The sequence below is a fragment of the Trichogramma pretiosum genome, unplaced genomic scaffold (genome assembly GCF_000599845.2).
Source record: "Trichogramma pretiosum strain Unisexual culture from Peru unplaced genomic scaffold, Tpre_2.0 scaffold30, whole genome shotgun sequence".
In the NCBI taxonomy this organism is placed as follows: Eukaryota; Metazoa; Arthropoda; class Insecta; order Hymenoptera; family Trichogrammatidae; genus Trichogramma; species Trichogramma pretiosum.
The window spans coordinates 991,102-1,010,206 of record NW_019641675.1 but is presented as its reverse complement, the minus strand read 5'-3'; the positions used below and the strand labels follow the sequence as shown (position 1 = coordinate 1,010,206).

General features: G+C 43.4%; 1 protein-coding gene across 1 annotated transcript; it reads right to left on the bottom strand.

The window, feature by feature from the left end:
* Positions 1 to 281: 281 nt before the first annotated feature.
* On the bottom strand, positions 282 to 18,463 carry LOC106653258 (organic cation transporter protein-like). Its single transcript, XM_014372643.2, has 6 exons — positions 17,091 to 18,463; positions 9,279 to 9,474; positions 4,687 to 4,945; positions 1,330 to 1,741; positions 1,035 to 1,249; positions 282 to 942 (listed from the first exon to the last, which is right to left on the bottom strand). Exons 1-6 carry the CDS (start codon positions 17,612 to 17,614, stop codon positions 407 to 409), a joined length of 2,142 nt encoding a protein of 713 aa, XP_014228129.1. The 5' UTR covers positions 17,615 to 18,463; the 3' UTR covers positions 282 to 406.
* Positions 18,464 to 19,105: the final 642 nt, after the last annotated feature.

Genomic DNA, 19,105 nt, shown 5'->3' with positions numbered 1-19,105 from the left:
TCTCCGCCTCCGCAGCCCGGATTCTCTCTTCCTCTCGACAATTATTAAAAACTATTACCTTATCGATACAATGAATAAATAGGAACGCTCACATGATATTTCATAAATGTATCGTTATCGGTGAAAATCCGAAATCGATAGTTTTACAAAGCGAGATCGTGACACGTCACAATTGAGTTACAAACGATCATATATAATTTTTAATGATACACACGCTCGCGTGTGTATGTGTCTGTATAACATAAGTAAAATGAAAAAAACGCGAACCCCGTTGTTTCCCCCTCTTTCTTTTTCCTCACATACATTCTCGTCGTAATTTTTTTTTGTTATCTAGCAAACGATCAATAATAATTTACAGAGACCTGCGTCTACGACTGCGCCTGCGGCGCGATCTACAAGCCACGGGCTAGAGTCTCTCCTCCTCGACGGTCGGTGTTGTAGCGCTCGCTCGCGACCTGATGCTGGCGCGCTGTATCATGCTGCTCCTCCAGGTCTCGCCGCGTATCGAGGCGCGCCTCGAGCTTCGCAGAGTCGAGCTGCGCCTGATGATGGCGGGCTGTGGTCGGCGCGCCTGCTCCGCGTCGTCGGCCTTCTTCATCAGGCACGGCATGTCCCATAAACCCTGATCGCGGCCGAACTCCTCGCCGTCCTGCAGCGTCTGCGGCAGGTCCTTGTCCAGGGTCTCGGGTAGAAAGAGGGCCAGGAAGCCGCCGAGTATGCCGAGGACCCCGAGCACGAGAAGCGGCAACGGCTCGGCGATGATTTTGAGGTAGACGACGAAGGGCGCGATTATACTGGCGACGTAGCCCATTATGTGGATGAGGGCGACGCCCTGGGCGCGCACCACCGTAGGGAGCAGCTCAGCGGCGTACTGCAGACCGATGTTGTACGAGATGTTGACGCAGAAGCGGCCCATTATCGCCAGAGTCGCCGCGTAGATGTCTGCGATGGATTTGATTGTATTTGTATTTTTTTCTTTTTTTAATAATCGATTCGGATCATCAAGATGTGTGTGTTCGATCAACGATACTCACTGTTGCTGACGAGGCAAGCCCAGAGACTGAAGACGCCGGAAACGACCATCGAGCCACAGGCGAGCCAGCGCCGGCCCCAACGATCGAGCACGAGCGTCAGGAAGGTATCGGCGGGCAGCTCCGTGGCCGAGGCCACGGTGAACGTCACGAACACGTCGAGCCTGAGATTGTCCACGTTACGCACGTGACCGTCGAACACCAGCGATATCGCCATCCTGAGTGCAAAATATAAGTTGTATTTCACAAAGCTGACTCGTTTATGACGCAAGTAAAGTGCAAAAAACAAAAAGCTCACCAGATAATGACCAGAAGCACGGTAATGTTGCGCAGCCTCTTGGTCCTGAAGAGATCGATGACCGAGTAGGACTTGTCGGCCTCCTCCTCCTTCTGTATGCGGGCGCAGGTGTCCTGAAAGTCGCGATAGACCCGGCGCGGCACGTGGGTCCTGTTGATGCGCTCGAACTTGGCCAGTATCGTCATGGCCCGGTCGACCTTGCCCTGGCTGACGAGCCAGCGGGCGCTCTCGGGCACGAAGCAGGGCGTGAGCACGGCCAGAACGAGGGGCGCCGACGTGGCCAGGCACAGCATGCGCCAGTCGGCGATGAAGTAGGCGATCCAGGGCAGGCCGCTGGCGGCCAGGGTGAAGAACATGGCGATCGACATGTTGGCCACGAAGGTGCGCCAGCGCGGACCGACGTACTCCAGCACTGAGGGCGGTAGATAAAAGAGGATGATCAGATTGATTCGGAGATCGGAAAATCAGATCACAACGTATACGCGTGTAATGTTTACGAACGCGTCTCGGCACGTGCGAGCCAAAAAAGTACATCGCTTGCAAAAGCAGACGCGTGAATTGACTGTATTTATTTTTATTTATTTATTTGTTTTTTTTTGTCTCTAAAGAAATGCGATCCATGACTCGTCCCATTAACGACGAAGGATGCTCAGACGCTTACGAAGTCGGGGTATACCCACAGAACCGGCTTCCGCGTGCGCGCATATCGTATACGCAGTAGCGATCGTCTATTTACTCTCTCGATGCATTTCTTCGTGGTTCTAAAATAACAAATAACGTTGACGCGCGCCTCTCGCGTATCTGCGTCACATCTGCGAGGATCGATTATGATCCTTATACTCGAAGGTTTTATGCCTATACACACGAATCGACCGAGAGAGTTGCAACATTCCTGCGAGCATTGATATGACGCGAAATTCGTCGTCACGGCTCGACGCACGCGGGGGCACAACAGCTCATTCAAGTCATAATTTGCAGCACACACACTCGCACACATGCAACGCGCATATCGAGCGATATTACGTCAACGGATTTCTTTTCGCTTTGAATATTCCAGCGTATATATGTAACTACTGCTAAATTGAGAGATGCGCGTGGTGTTATTCAACTTGCGAGCTGTATTATTGGATAACATTATTATTAGAGACAGTTTACGCTTTTATACATTATTTCTTTTTTATAGATCAGCGCGGGAGGATATATTTCAGTGTCGATCGTATGAATGATTGTTAATAAACTTTCCCACGCATCGTTAATGCACTGTGCTACACGTGCAAGAGTTTAGATTCATTTCTAAATTCGAGCCGCCATACTTGACATTAATAATGGAGTATAATGATCAAAAAAAGACCATTTAAAATGTTAAAAATACATTAACATTAATCGTCTAGTTTTTGGCAATTGTTTTGTTATAATCTCATAAATATTTAGCGTACTTTAAGTAATCCAAAAATGACGAATTATTGGTTTGCAAGTGGCAAATTCCAAATAATTATATAAGTTGAAGCGCAGATTTAGAAAGTTACTGTCATCCATGTATGGTATCACGCAAAAAAAGTTTTTTTTGACTCCACCCCCTCGTTAGTCAGAGGCTGTCATGAACCCTCCCCCCTGAAAATGACGTCATATTTCAAAAACTTACCCCCATATATTAACTAAAATTAACAAATATGTGAACATTTTTTGAAAATTTCATATTTTTTCATTTTATTCTATATATAATAAACATATTAAATATGAACAATATATTACTTTAAAAAATAGAACAGATTTTAAGCTAAGGTAGCTCGAAAATGGGAGTCATACATCAATTCACTCTTTGTCATTTTTGTGATATAAATCAAAGTTTAATGTCAATCTACATTTTTAACATAAAATTGACACTTTTGATCCCCAAAAAATGTGAAAAAAGTTGCAGAATAGGCTTCGGCATCTAAAAATAGCCTATTTTTGTTATTTTAGACTTTCGGCACTGTGCGCAAGGTTCAGATCAGAGTTATTCAGGTGGGGAACCCTGATAGGAATCAAAATCTTCAGTAAAGTACCCTTTATGGGCTGAGTTTTGTAGAATTTTGATTTAGACCTTCATATCAGTTCTATTATTCAATATTATGTGCTCAAAAACATTAACAATTTTTTTTTTGCTTTATTTCTAACGATCTATGCGGGATAAAACCCCGTTTAGCAAGTCTTTCATTACGCCTGTCTGAAGTACCGCTGCGAAACAAGCGGCGACGCGAGCCTTGGATCCAACCGCTAGATGTCATAATCGAATCCGAACATGAAACAGTAAAGTCTGGCTTTATATCCCACTGAAATTCGCTTCTGAGCTTCATTTTTATGCTTCGACCTGACTGTCTATGTTTAGATCATCGAAGTTCGTTATGTTGTCAATAATTATGTTTGATTCTCGTAAATAATTGACAATCTTTTTGAAAACTTCTATTTCGTTGTTTGCCGTGTTTTTAATTTTTTCATGATCGCTTTCACGGCCTATTTGGCTACAATCAAAGTGTAGCGTCTGCTATTCGACTACATTAATCGGACCCGGTCGGGTGCAATTCTGGTCGATCACAACTATATAATTTATAGATGTCCCCTATGTAGAGTGTCTATCGATATTCCGAAAACCCAACAAGTGCCAAGTTAGTCAGTTTTCTCGACCTCATCAGGCTAATCACGAGGACAGTTGAGTTTAAAACGACGAAACGTCGCACCACACGAAAATAAACTGACTAATTTGACACTTGCTGAGTTTTATATTACCATCATCTTTTTATTCTACATTTATTGCCTAAACCGATCGACAGGACAATTCCTGTTAATTTGATTATATTCAAGTTACCGTTGATGTAAATCGCGTTCTAAAACTTTAATCATATTTTAACTTTTAGGCGTGATCCCCCAAATGGGGAAAAATACTGCATTTTTTCTCATGGGTGTGTAATACACTACAGATTAAATGCGTTCACGCTTATTTTTGTCCGTGAGAGATACCGACCCTTGCAGATCGATGTGCAATTTAAAAAATATAACCCGACACAAAGAAAATCGTCGATACGGACGAAGGGGTCGCGAGCTCGACAACGCGCTATTTACGCGAGTGCAAGCAGTATCAGCAATCGCGTCGTATCGAAAATTAACATTCGCCGCTCGAATTATAAAACCAAATCCGCATTCGCTCGAGGTTCTTCGTCGTCTCGCCTCGTAATTATGGTCAAGCACAAGGTTCGATACGTCCGAGTAGCAGCAGCTATTTTTATACGCTTTATTTATTTCCTATCCACAGTAATCGCAACTACGCAACTCTCTTTGTGTGCATTGTATACTTGCCTTAATGCCATTTGTGCTACTCACCTAAAATGTACATCATGGTAAAGCAGTTGTCGAAGGCGAAGCCGAAGACGAATCGGCAGAGGGCGAACTGCCAGAAGTTGGTGGCGAGCATCGTGGCGCAGCCCGAGACGAAGCCGACGCAGTTGGCCCCGACCAGGGCGGGTATGCGGCCGTAACGATCGGCGATCCAGCCGAATATCAGACCGCCGAATATCGCCCCGACGAAGAAGATGCTCTGGGCGAAGGTCGGCAGCGCCGCGTTGTCGCACACCCACTCGAGCTATGCGTCACGAAAACAAGAAAATAAATAAATAATCATGAAATAGAGATAAGGGGTGCGGCGCATCGAGTTATTATGGTATTAATATGCAATCGTCATTATTGTATTACGATTTTGCGATTCGCGAATGCGCTTGTCACAAATGAATGTACATAGTTTCATACGAGCATCGACTGCACAAGTTGCCGGGACACTTTTGATTGGTAATATTGATGCGTTTGTGGTGCACGAGTAATAATAAATCAATTATGCCGATGAACAGCAGCATAAGCTGCCGCACCGGCGAGTGCCAACAACACACGATACACACGACCCATTAAAAAAAAAGCCGCTGCTTATTATATCACATTAATATGACCACGATGCGAGGGCCGATGTACCGGATTAAGCTGGTTATACGCTGCGCTGCAGCATCATACACACAATAATAACAATGATAATCCGCATATTTCTCTTCGCCGATGTTATACGGCTTGACGGCTCGAATACAGCTCGAGCCGCAAAAGAATGAAATGATCGATTAGCGTCATATAATTTCATCGCCTTTGTAGTAATAATGCTCCATTGAGATACGATCTCCAGCGCGTACATAAACGCGTAAAAGAGAGAGAGAGAGAGATAAAAAATATGACGCATTGCTCGCGCGCTCGCGGATCGTCGTTGCGCGCGAACCTATACAGCGTTGATAGAATATACAGAACGCAGACAATAGAGTCCACGCGCGAGTCGTCGTCGACGGTGGCGGCGGTGAAGCATGTATCGTTATTTTTTTTTCATGCGGTTGGACAGATCTCGGCGCGAATATGTGTGTATATAACATATATAATTATATATCCATGAGGATTTAATTAAGCCAATGTCAAGCTGTATACACGAGCTGATCTGCATGCCTCGCGCGAGAGCTGCTGCACGATCCACTGCTGCAGCTGCGCGAGCTATAAAACGGCCCGATAGAGATCGCTGTATAGGCCACACAGACTTATACACACATGCACAGGACATTAACGAGCAGCAACGCGCGAATATATCAAGGGATCCGTGTGTATACATTGCGATGGGATTTTTTTCGCCTTTCCCATTTGCAGATATCAAATCATAATTGTTCTGTAATGATCGAATCGTTGCTGCGCGCTACTGTTGTTAAAGGGGAATTTTTATATGTGGGATACGAACGCCGCATAGGACGTTTGGTCAATTAAGCGCACATACACTCGATGCGTGTAAATAATAATGAAACGATTGTGCGCGCACGTGTGCGCAACGCCGCGTGCGTATTTAAGACTTTTTCCGCTATAGTGCGTAACTCATTTTCATTATATGTTATTTTAATCGTGGCGCAATGCACACCGATATAAATATTGAGTATATACTCTCATTTTACTGGTACACATAAAATTTCATAAAGACACGATTGTATTTCATAATTAATGTGTCATGCGTGTACAGTGTGGCTCCTAGGTCAGTCGAGCTTACGAAGAGTCGTATGACAGGCCCAGCTGAATTTTCCAAAAATTGAATGAATATCATCGGTAAAAATTGAAAAATACAACCAATTAATGATACAAAAAGTATTAGTTATTTATTCGTCAAGTGTCCAAATGACTCAAGCATGTCGAGTTTTTTTTCGAGTTCGAGCCTGTACGTATACATTGAAAATATATAATCGTCCATATCACTTATTATCCCAGCAATGGTTACTAGAACGCTACAGTCGAACGGTAAGTAAACAGTGAAGGATCCAATGGTGTCAACCGAAAAATCTAAAAACAGCTGTCAGTCGCTGGGTTTACTAATAGCGCTCAAGTAAACAATACAATTTCATACTTTCAATGTAGTCAGAACACGTTACGATGCCCAAGTGTGAACAGTCTAAACAAGATAGAGTCGACTGCAGCAAGTGATTTTAGTGAAAAAGAGAAAAAAATCTTAAATTATGAATCGTGTGCCTGTCTACAATTGGCGGGACGTAGGAAAGTTCGAAGAAATTGTTTTTCCACGGAAAATACAAGAATTGAAGCATTTACGAGAAAATGTCAACTGGGAGATCGAAAAAGAGCGATACAATCTTCTTGATATACTTTTACCTTTCTGTGGACAATTTCTCCATCTGAAGAACAGATATTTTAATCTCCGTGAAATTTTTCAGCCCGAAGAAATTGAGCGTCTTCTCATGGATTCCGTAGCTCGCGATCAAGATTCACTCATTCGTTTCGTTGTCTCTTGCGGCTTTAAGGACGAGCCCAAAGTCGACGAAGAGGGCAATCTACTGTTGCGTCACACTACTGCCCTGCATCGCATGGTCAATTTATTGCGCTATCAAGAAATCACCCCACCAACATATGAGTTTCATAGAAAGACGTGGGCAGATGATCAAAATCGGGCCTCGTTGATGGTCAGTTATCTTTTTGAGATATATAATAGATTTGACGTGAATTACACCGACGAGGACGGATTTACTCATCTTCACGCGGCCTGCAAGTATGGCTTTTACGGTGTCGTCGAAAAATTCCTAGAGCTCGGCCAGGATCCCAATTGTCTCGAACATGTAACGGGTAATTCGCCGCTGCATCTGGCTGCGACTTCCACCCACAAATCGCATCGCGTGATCGCATTATTGCTGAACGGCGGCGCTGACCCGAATTTGGCCAATGCGATTGGATGGACACCTCTGCACATTATCAGTCAGAGATACCGGGACGACGACTTCATGGAGGTGTTTTTTAACATGTGCGAAGGCAGAGGAATAGCATTGCAAGTCGATGCTCGTGACAAATTGGGCCGGACGCCGCTTCAATGGGCCGTGCTGGGTCTCAAGCCACGCGTAGTCGATGTACTCTTGGATCACGGTGCCGATCTATCCAAATTTGTTTTCCCCACCGAGAATTACCTTGCCGATAGGCAGCTAGTCCAGGAGCGGCAATGTGAAATAAAACCTTATTTTAAACTGAGACTAGGTTCTGGCGCGTTAGCCGTCGCTGAACGTCTTGAGAATAGAGGATACAAAATGGACCGAAGCCACGCTCTGAGCATCATGAAATTTTTCGCCAAATACGGATTATTCGAGAAGTCGGCGAAATATGTCGAGGAACGCTGGTACGACGACGAGTTCGAAAGCGCAAAAGGTATTTTTATAAAATGGAATCTGTCGCTCTACGACCTGATTCAGTTACGACCTAAAGAGGAAGACCAACGACTCAAGTACGAGGATTACTTCGAGTTCGCCGACACGTGTCTTTCCTATATTAGACATAGCGAGGTTTGTGCTGTACATCTGTGCGAGAAACTGTCGAGGGGATTTTTCCAGCGATGGGCGCTCTACCCATTCTGGGAGTTGATGCACCAACGACTGTCGATTGAGATCTGTGAAATGATCATCGAGAAGCTGAGAAACGAAGACTTGTATAATATTTGTTTGGCGGCTGTCAATCAAAGTGATACTTACAGTGAAAGAAACACAATAACAAGTACATACAAAAGTAATAATAAAAGGCCAAGGGAAAATGAGGACTTGAAACCCTCAAAAAAGCTACGAGATTAGCTAGCTTTAGGACTAATTATCGTGACGATTTTGAGGGTTCTTTTTAATTCTCTCTATGAAATTTATAAAAGGAGCAAAAATCGCAATGTCAATTTCTGCTGTTATGCAATTTTGCATATTTTCCTGTACATTCAAATAAATAAATTGTAAAAAAAATGTATTTCCGTTTTATCTATTAAAAAAAGTCTTCAAGTTTCATTTTCATTTTCAAAATTTTACCCTGGTTTTCTGGGGCGATTAATGAAGAATATTCGAATGGAAATTTGGGATGTAAAATTTAAGATGGAATACAAATTTGACGTCAAAACATCTTAAAAGTGGAAAAATCGCTCGAAGGTCCAAAATTTAAGTAGCTCGCATCCTTCAAATTGAATAGAATTGTAGTATGTTCCTTTGAAGAGCAAAAGACAAAATTGAACAGTATTCGAAGGATGGAAAAAAACGAAAATTCATTTCATTTTTAGTTCATATCCACACGCAGAAACATATTCTGTCACTGGGCCTATGATAATCTTCGCAAGCACGATCGATATAGCCACATCGTACGAGATTAACCCGTCTAACTAACGAAGCATCGCGCACCTTTTTATAATATAAAATAAACACGTAGTTCGAGCTGGCGCACAAAGTGTCGCACGCTCCGAGATCGCTCAATTTTATATAAATACGAAGGCGAGCTATTAATAGCTTCACCGTATACGCTCCTGCATTTTCATATAATATTCGACGAAAACGCGTAGTTGCGCAAAGTGTACTGCTCCCGATATAATATTGGATAATAATGATCGGACATACCTCGGTGGCGATGGTTGCGTAAGGAATGACCGTGAAGTTGAACTCCCAGCCGTTGTCGCAAGGCTTCTTGGGCCAGCTCGGATCGCCGACCATGATGCCCCGCTCGAGGATGTCCGTGTAGTTCACGTCGTACATGAGGCACTTGGCGCGGCCCTCCATCGTGCCGTGAACTTCCGCCGGTATCGCCAGCGCCACCCTGTTTTGAGAATCGTACAAAAAATCATTCCAGCTCGTTGTTGCCATTTTTTTCTTCTTTTTTCCTCGAGTAAAGTGCGCGTTATTAAATATTTATCGCAGGGCGCGTGATTTAATGCGCAAGCAGATCGGCCCGATGATCGATGGTAAATAATTGATGCGTCTCGATCGTCTATAAGTAAACATGTAATACAAACGATAACGCGGCGCGCCGAGGAGGATAGATTATCGTCAATTTTTTCTCTCATCTCTCTTTTTTTAATTTTTCTATCTCTCTCTCTCTCTCTTTCTCACAAACATAATTGAAACAAGAGATGTATAATATGCGTGCCGCGAGCAAACGAAATGGTCAAGGCGATATTCATTTTAATGCTCGTCATCGGTTTCGCACGTCAAAATATTAATGCAATCGGCACGATGCGACGCGACAGAAAAACTCATACATTCGGTATTTAGTTTGTCGATTAGAACGATGCTAAATGTGTATCATTAATCATATGTGTGTTAATAAACAACTTTGCATAAATAAATAAATGCATTTGTGCTTCTAGTGCAAACATGATATGTGAAAAAAAAATACAGAAAAACAGAAAAAAAACAACAAATGTATATCATAATAAACTGATTTGAATAATATAATTTTCTCTCTCGCACGGATCGCTACACACAAGTTATATACAAATTGTATAATTATGTAATTATGCCCACAATGTATATACGTGCGTTAATATTATTAAGTAACCATTGACGAATTGTCATATAAACATGCCAGCACCTGCGTTGTATAATGAACTGCATCGCGCGAGCGCGACATCGCAAATTCATAATATACACTCTAATGCATACATATAGAATTGAAAAAAAGTGGAAAGATATTCCAACATTTACATCAATTTTTTACCATGTATACTTTTTTCGCGCCCATACATTATATTCGCATAACGAACGAAGCTGTGGTGCAGCGAAGTTTAACTTCTCTCATTCATTACTCCTGTAATGCCGGAGGAAATTTCGACACATGATAATCATCCGATCCGATCGATGCATAATCGTTACAACAATTGTTCGCGCACACGCGCTCGATTACCGTTGCGCAAAAATATATAATATGCATATATTGTAGCGCGGCCAATGTATATCATTATATTCATCGATACGTATATTGATATGTAAGACCGAGAGAAACCGCACACAGACACGATGGATAGAGAAAATTCTGAGAATCGAGAGAGGAAAAAAAGGCGCACGAGAGCTCGTGGTGCATTATGGCGGATGTGAGAATTGTAAAAAAAAGAAAAGATTCCGACGCGAAGATTCGTACGTATAAAATGAAATTAGCATTTCTTTTTCTTACGTCTTCATCTTCTTTTTTTTTTTGTTGTAATTCAAGTACATGTTAAGCGTGCTCGAAGTCCGGGATTTTGATATGCGTTAAAGATATACTTTCTGTATGTGTGTATTTCATAGAGGCGATAATGTTTCAAGAAGTTGATCGTCGAGTAGTGAGATTTTATTCAGAAGGAAAAAAAATTATAAAATCACACAATATCGACGATCTAATTGTTCGATCACGATTGCTGCGCGCGCGCGAGCGAGACTTGCTGATTGGATAATTTCGCCTCAAAGAGATAAGTCGCAACAAATGATTTCATTGCATTATGTTTCTTTTTAAACGTAATCTAAGAACCGGTAGTGTGTATATTTCTTTTCTTTTTTTCGTATTCCGTTTTTGCAAACACTTGAAATTTTGGAAATTTTCTCGCTGTCTTGTCGATTAACGCTTGCGAATTATCGAAAATTAGTGCAAATTTCCCACGTGTTTACCGTATACGTGCACGTGATCATCGAACTACTAATTTTTTTCTTCATTTCCACAAAAATTTGAAACGCTGAAAATGTTTTTCTCATATCGGCACGGTTGAAACGCTCCAACTCGAAAATTGATGCAAATTTCCCACGTGCTTACGTATTCGCGCGTCAACATTGAACTACTAATCGACATCCTCTCGTCAGGCTTTGGAAAATCTCTCGGCTGATTCACCATCCGAGAACGCGTGTACAGTGTACAGCATTAGTGCGATCTCGCTTTTGCACATGCACACACGCGGCGCGATCAGTGTGAAAAGGAAAGAGAGAAGAGAATTGAAGAAGAAAAAAAATTACGACAATGTCCGGTTTTTCCTCGATCCGAGGTCGTCGTTCTCGTCGCGAGCTGCATTACGTATTTTATACTTGCAGAGCTAAGACAAAAAAAATTGCCCGGCTCGTTATGCAGTTTTGCTATGACACATTGGTAAAAGTAGCTTTACCCACAAAGCAACAGCAGAGGCGTGTGCCATTGGCAATTATCAACTAGTTTGTGCCGACTCGGAGCAACGATGATTTAATTTTGCATGAACTCCTTGCTGTGCTGCATTTGCGAGTGTAGCTGTGTGTTTGCGTGTGTGTGTGTGTATTTCGCGGGATAACCCAAGGTCGAGCCGTCGCGCATTATAGTATACTCATGCCTCGCGAGTATTATAGTCGTGGTTTTTCATTCATGCCGTGCGGTGCAGCTCGATTCACTTTCTCGAGCTTCTAATGTTTATACTCGGCTCTCGGCTGGAGCAACTACGGTAGTCAGCTGTTTTACGTCTATCTCTCTCTCTCTCACTCTTCTCTTCACTTTATATACACGTTTGCGTATTAAAAGGCTCAGGTAGCTTGTAATGTGTCTCCCGCTCCCGCAGATAAAGATCTAATGTTATTATAATGGATTGCGCGCGCGAGCGCGAGTGAGAGCCTTATATACTGCTATATATAATGTGTGTGTGTGCAGCTTGATCTTATAATTATCCCGCGCGAGCCCGTTGATAATGTACGGTATGAATGCAGATTTGTGACAGTGACATTTTTATTAGTTACGCCGCGAGTAGCGAGCTTGTCTCTATATAGACTGTATTACATATTATACACACACTCGCCGGCTGCAGACTCGTTTTATCTCGTGGAAAAATTGATCGTACGGAGATCGAGATCGTCGATCGATGAGCGAAGAAAAAAAGAGTAAAGAAAAAAAAAATTATGCTCGCGCGCGCGGAATATTTATTAATCGGATCGATTTGCCGTGGCGCGCGCTGGCGGCCGTGTGCCGCTGCTGCTGTCTATGAGTCTTCGGACAACAATTTTAATATACTCCGCACACAGCGCACGGGAGCGTCATATATATGTATAATATATAATGAGATGTGTCTGCATATGTTACATATCGCGAGCTACCCTCGATTGAAAATACGCGATTACGTCGGTACAATCGGTGAGTTATGAGCACGTCATTTTTTTCTTCATTTTATTCCTTTTTTTTACCCGCCGCAGGGGGTAAGTTCAAAAATCACTTTAACGAGCACGAGCACTCGGGTAATGAATAAATTATAATTTTCGCATCACGCTCGCCGTTGTACATTAAGATACGGTAGCGCGAGTAAATAAATAATTAATGAATCGTTTCTCTCTTTCGTGCGCGCGTAGGCGAAGATCGATTAATGGTTAATTAGCCAATGGCATTATATTCGCGCTCGGCACGTGAAAGACCCTGCGCCGCACGCAGATACGTATATGTAATGTTATTAATGAATGCGCTCGGCCGAGACAGGTGCAGGTAGCAAATACAAGCTTGCATTCGACATTAATCGTGGCAAAAACTCACATACACAAGGTGTGAAACCATTTGAGAATCATTCGCCCGAGATTTGTTGCGCGAGGTTTGTTTTTTCTCCATCTCTCTCTCTTATATAGCCGCAAGTGTCGCGCGCGGAGGCACGTCTCATCATCGTGTGCAGCCGCACAGCGTGTGATGTAAGAGATAGTCGCGCGCGTTCACGCGTCGAGACTCTTTTTTTTTTTTGCCACCACTGCTTTTAGTCGCCGATCGCGATTAGTATGCATACGAGCCACTACATGTGCATTGACATTTATGTTTCATCAAGGAGGAGGTTGGATTTTTTTCCACTCTTTTTTTAAATTTTTCATTGAGATGTACTACTACTACTACTACTACTACTACTACAACTACTATACAACTACGTTGCTATGGCATGGCGTTGCTGCTGCTGCCGTTGCTACTGCAGCACATGGACAGAAATAGCTTTTAATGTAATATCGTTTATGACGCTCTAGTTAACGCTGCTCACAAGGATCGAATGTGATTATTCGTCTTTGGTGCTGTGTGTGTGTGTGTGTGCGTTGTTATATATGCGCCATATAAAACGTGTAAAACGCGCCAGTATTATATTATAAAAGTGGGGATCGAAGAATTCGAGGCACACGTCACGCGCTATCAAGTAATATGCAGAGCAACAGAAGAGAAAAAAAAATAATAATGCCCGTGTGTACCTACATAATACGTTTAAAAGATTGGCTCTTTTTTTTTCTTAAATAACACACCGCTACTTTACTCGTTGCGCGCTCGCGTATTTAAAGTTCAAGGCTCGACAAAAAAAAAGAGAAATTGACTAGATCTTGAGAATATCGCGGCGGTATAACAACGGGCGCGATTCGAGCATAATTTGTACAAAATCGCGTAGATTTTATGCACGTGCGGTTACACATGTACAAATGAGTACAAATTGAAACAAAGTGAAAAAAAAAATTCGCGAATACCTTCGATGGATCTAATCTGCCTCCCGCGACGTCGCTTTTGGCTATAGGCCATATAGGCTTGTATCAACATCGCGACGCGGTGCAGCGGCATAAGTAGGCGCAGGTGCCGTGAGTAATGAGAGCGACCAGTACAGCAGCCAGCGGCAGTGTGTCTGTCGTTGAGAGAGAGAGAGAGAGAGAAGGACACGTCTAATTGCCCGTTTAAGTCCTTGAATTAGAACTGTATAGCCCGCACAAGATCTCGGCAGTGGCGGCGGCGGTGGCGGCACGAGCTATGCGCTGCAGTATGGTACGCGCGTGTGTATCCATATAGATATAGGTATACGAGGCACAGACACGCATTTTTTGTACGTCCACGCTGCGGCTGACTCCTTTTTCGGCCACACGTAATTCCTTCTTTCTCGAGCGATTTTCCGGCTAAATATTACGCACCAACTCTGATGCGTGTCGTACACCAATGCCAAGGACTATTACACTGGCGCATGTTGTTGCTTGCTATAGACTCGTGCGGCTCGCTGTCTCTTTGTCTCGACGGGATTTTTGCGTGTGTGCTTCAAGTGTCAAGTGCATGAGTCTTCATGCGCATTAATTTATAATGAAAAATGTATTGGGTTAAATTATTTTTTCCAGAGATAACGAAATCACATTGCTCAATATATACACGATTATAATTTATAATGTAATATATACGCCCTAAAGGAAGTGCGCGTTGTATACATAGTTTATAATCGTGATTAACGGTAGATCGTTTTTTTTTGTCGTTTACTGATATTTATATTCGTCAATCTCTCGATCGAGGCAATAAACCTGACACGATCGGTAGCAAGGCCGAGACGGCAATAAAAACATTGCAATTATTATTATAAAATATCATATCTATAACTGTGTTGTCTTGTCTCTCTCTCTTTCTCCTCAGGAGTGCCGCGCGCGGGCTTGATTACAATACGCGTGCCAAATAATAATTATCTTATTTATCTGATGAAACGTGACATAGATGGCCGTTGCAGATTGTAGCGAAAAAAAGCAAAAATCATCGCGGGAATTTTGTTGCTTTTAGAGGGTACATATATATCATCATCGTATATTACGGCACACCAAGCGCGTCGTTATGATATAAGAATCTCATGCACCCAAAAAATATAGATAGTAGACTCGTCGTGTGTCAAATATGATCGTTACAAGTGCGCGGCCGGCTTCGAGTACTCGTACTTTCGACGAGTCCACGAATGGACAGAATGCGAAAAGAAATAAAAAAGAAGCTCGCGAGATATAGCTCTTAGAGACTATAGTAGTACATCGTCATTCACGACTACGAGGCAAATATTATAATGGAGCGCTTCTTCGTGCACATGCATTTATAAATGACGAATACCCCCGCTCGCGTTTATGAACGGCAGCGAAGTTGCATTACCAGCGGCAACAGTGGCGCACGAGCATATCTCTGGGCTGCAGTGATGTTTCACGTACGTAATGACAATTTTGATGATTTGCGACGAAAAAAACGACGTAAAAAAGTAGTGGCTCGAGAATGAAATTGTCCGAAAAATAAGATGCGCGCGCGTCACGGGAATCTACGCGCGCGAAATGTAGCTATACCTATAATCGCTAATATAAACAGGCTCGAACGCGCGCGTGTGTGTATATAGTCCAACAGGTTGTTATACCGGTCGGATTACGTTATGTGCTTCAGGCCGCGCGATTTTCCGCTTTACGTACGTACGTATCCTGCGCGCGGCAATTCGCATACGCGAGAGCCTTGAACTTTGCATTTGACAAAACAAGTGCAGTAGGCCATTGTTATTATATGTATTCCGTGCATATGTATCGTTATTAATAAAGCACACGCGATTGGCTTCGAAGTGAACCGGCGGAAAGAGAGGCAGCAACACAAAAAAAAAACACGAAATACAGAAAAAAAAAATGAAATTGGGCCACAGGATCAAAGACGTTTGTACGTTCTGTTTCGTAACTATATGAAATGAAATATATAGGATATACAGAAAATTATTGAGGTTCTCGAGCATTCGAGTCACGGTCGAATTCGCGTTAGCTCGCGCTCGCGCGCGCGGAAGAGGCCGAAAAAAATCTGACCATCCTGCCGCTGCTGCGAGCATTTGTCTATGATTTTCAATTTTTATATTACATCCTTTCATGTCTCGCATTCGATATAAGTCAATTTGGCAGATAATAAAAAAAGACTCGAACGAATAATTTTTTTTTTGGTTCATCGAAGGATTGCGAAAGAGTACGAATTTTTTGTCAGTCCGCGAGTTTTAATGTTAGTATAGATATTGGATGCACGCTTGCGTGCATATACGCACGTATATATTTTACACGAGATCTCCTAATACAAATTCGAGTTCGCAGATTCGCTCGATTGATCAGCTTCCTTCAGCAGCAGCAGCAGGAGTGCGCAATATTACGGAATCGATCTCAACGTGTATGTATTACAGAGACACAATGAGTCGTTGGCGATTATGAATTTTTCGTAAAGGCAAAGGAGAAGAAGAAAAAAAAAGGAATTGGCGAAAAAATTACGCGCTGCAGTGATATTATCACGTTAAATGAGAATATCTCGAGCGTCTGTCAGCGCGTGTGCATGTATGTATGCTAACGCGCAGGTATATATCGGATTATAAAAATAACGCCGCTATGTGAGTGAGTAAGTGAGAAAAGCAGCTTCCAACACGTACGCGCACATATATCGGAAAACAACCCCATCCGGCCATTAATAGCGCGCGCGGGCCAACGAAGCGCATCGCGAGCCTCTCTCTCTGTCTTTCACTCGGGATTTATCGATTTCTAGTCTTGCGCCTCGCATTATCGTCACACAAAGCTCTCGTATAAATATAGTCTCTTCGCACCGATACTCGCTCGCTCTCGACATACTATAAAGTTACGTGTGTATTACGGGGGTGAACCGCAGAATTTTGACGCACGGGATATAAACGCGGGATTATAGGTAACTTTCTCTCTCACCTGTCTTCGACGTCGAGATGCTCGAGCTCGGGCACGCGGCACCAGTGCTGCTCCGGCACGAGGGTGATGAAGATCTGCGAGAAGTAGACCCAGGCGACGTAAAAGGCGAACGGTATCATCAGGCAGAAGAGGATCTTTTGGTAGCGGCCGAACTCGCCGATGTAGGGCAGCAGATCGTCGAAATCCACGTCCTTCACTGCGGCCGCGGCTATCTGCTTGTCGCTGTTGTTGTTGTTGTTGTGGTTGTTCAAGTGATGGTGTCTTCGGCCGCTGCCGAGATTGCTGGCGTTGAGTTTTCCCTCTTGCGGCCGTTGATCCGCTTCGTTCGTTGCATCGTCGCCGCAATTATTCGTGCCCGCATCGATGTTGTCGTCGGCCGTTGGGTCGAGGGTGACGACGATACCGATTCCGCAGTGCGGATCCTCGGTGGCGACTACCGTCGTCGTTGCGGTGGCCACCGTTGTCACCGCTTTCTTGCCGGACGACTCGTCAACGGCTTTGCCGTATTTCTCTTGGGGTGGCATCTTTATTTTTCAATTTTTTTTCTAATTATCTATCGACTCGCTTTAACTCGACTGTAGAAAAGCTCTCTCTCTCTCTCTCTCACGAGGATGAATCAACGAGGACGAACGAAGCCTCTCGCATGATATCCCTTTGTAACAATTTTCACACTCGCGACACACGCACCCCGCGAGTCCGTAATGACGATAATGCGCTGCGCTGGATCTAGCTGGAGAGACGAGTGCGTTATGATCGGCGGACACTCGACGTCTCGCAGCGGCAACGCAAGAGAGCTTATACTCTCCGCGACACAATCGAAAACTGACAAAAGCCAATCGCTCCGTTTTATATATACCTGCTCTCCGCGGAGTAGCAGCAGTAGCAGTGGCTACCTGCACGACGACGACGACGACGACGAGTACATGTATACATTAACACACTGACGCAGTCGCGCGCCGCGCACACGCGCTTGTCTCGACTCTATACATATATCTATATATTTGTTATAATGCCCGAGAGCTGTTGCTACTGCTGCTGCTGCTGCTGCTGCTTACGGAGCCGCACAAATGATATTATTATTTAAAGAGAGGTGAGGCGCAAGCGCGCAAGCAAGCAATATCTATATAGGCTTTGACGTATTACAATATCTGTTGCTGCTGCTGTGCGTGTGCAACTATAACTGTATAATCCACGCGCGCACACTTTGATTCGCAAGTTCGCAAGCTTATTATAATCCGCTATCGACTCTTCGAGAGGCGAAAATTTCTCTTCTTTTCTTGCTTTATTTTCTTTATAATTTGCCTCGCGGATGGATATATGGAGCAGCAGTAGCGGCGACGGCAGTAGGCGATAGCCACGATGAAGACTATATACGAGAGGCTCGCTCGCCGACTGCAGCAGGTGTATTTATACTCCCCCACCCCGCTATACATGTTGCTCATGTTGCCGCTTATATACTTCCAGATATATAATAATTGAGCTTCGTTTGTTTATACATCATCCTCGTGGTGTGTATGTGCGAGTATTCACAACGTGAGATCGTAAAAAAAAGAAGGAGAAGAAAAAGAAAAAAACGTATATATAATAACCGATATCTCTAGGCTTTTTATATATGGATTTAATTTGTTTAGAACGATGCGCGTAGAAAACTCGACGAAATGAGTTTCTTTTCTGTACTAAATTTTTTGCTCAATTTTGAGTCACAATGGGAAAATTTGGAGCAATATTTTCGTTAAAATTTATGCTGCAAACTCCGCAAACTTCTGAGTTCGACTATTTATCGCATACAAAGCGTTTTTCTCGTATTATGATTTATGGTCGCAAGCTCATTGATCAACGATTTGGAAGAATTACGTTATTGTCTTTCGGCGAAATTAATTATATTTTCGTGCATATAATAGCACGGCTGTACGCAGCACAAGACGCGAGAAGATAAAAACGCGTGTCGGTATGCCCATTCCTCGCGTTGCGCGAGTCGCGATATCGGCACGGGGCATCTTCTCTCAGCGAGTCCA

What these genes read in the sequence shown, in the direction of transcription:
- LOC106653258 (XM_014372643.2), bottom strand. Translation starts at nt 17,614, where the DNA reads ATGCCACCCCAAGAGAAATACGGCAAAGCCGTTGACGAGTCGTCCGGC. An exon ending in TACCATGATGTACATTTTAG is followed by an intron (nt 1,742 to 4,686) that starts GTGAGTAGCACA and finishes TACCGCCCTCAG; the next exon opens with TGCTGGAGTACGTCGGTCCG. An exon ending in GTGCTTCTGGTCATTATCTG is followed by an intron (nt 1,250 to 1,329) that starts GTGAGCTTTTTG and finishes TTTTGCACTCAG; the next exon opens with GATGGCGATATCGCTGGTGT.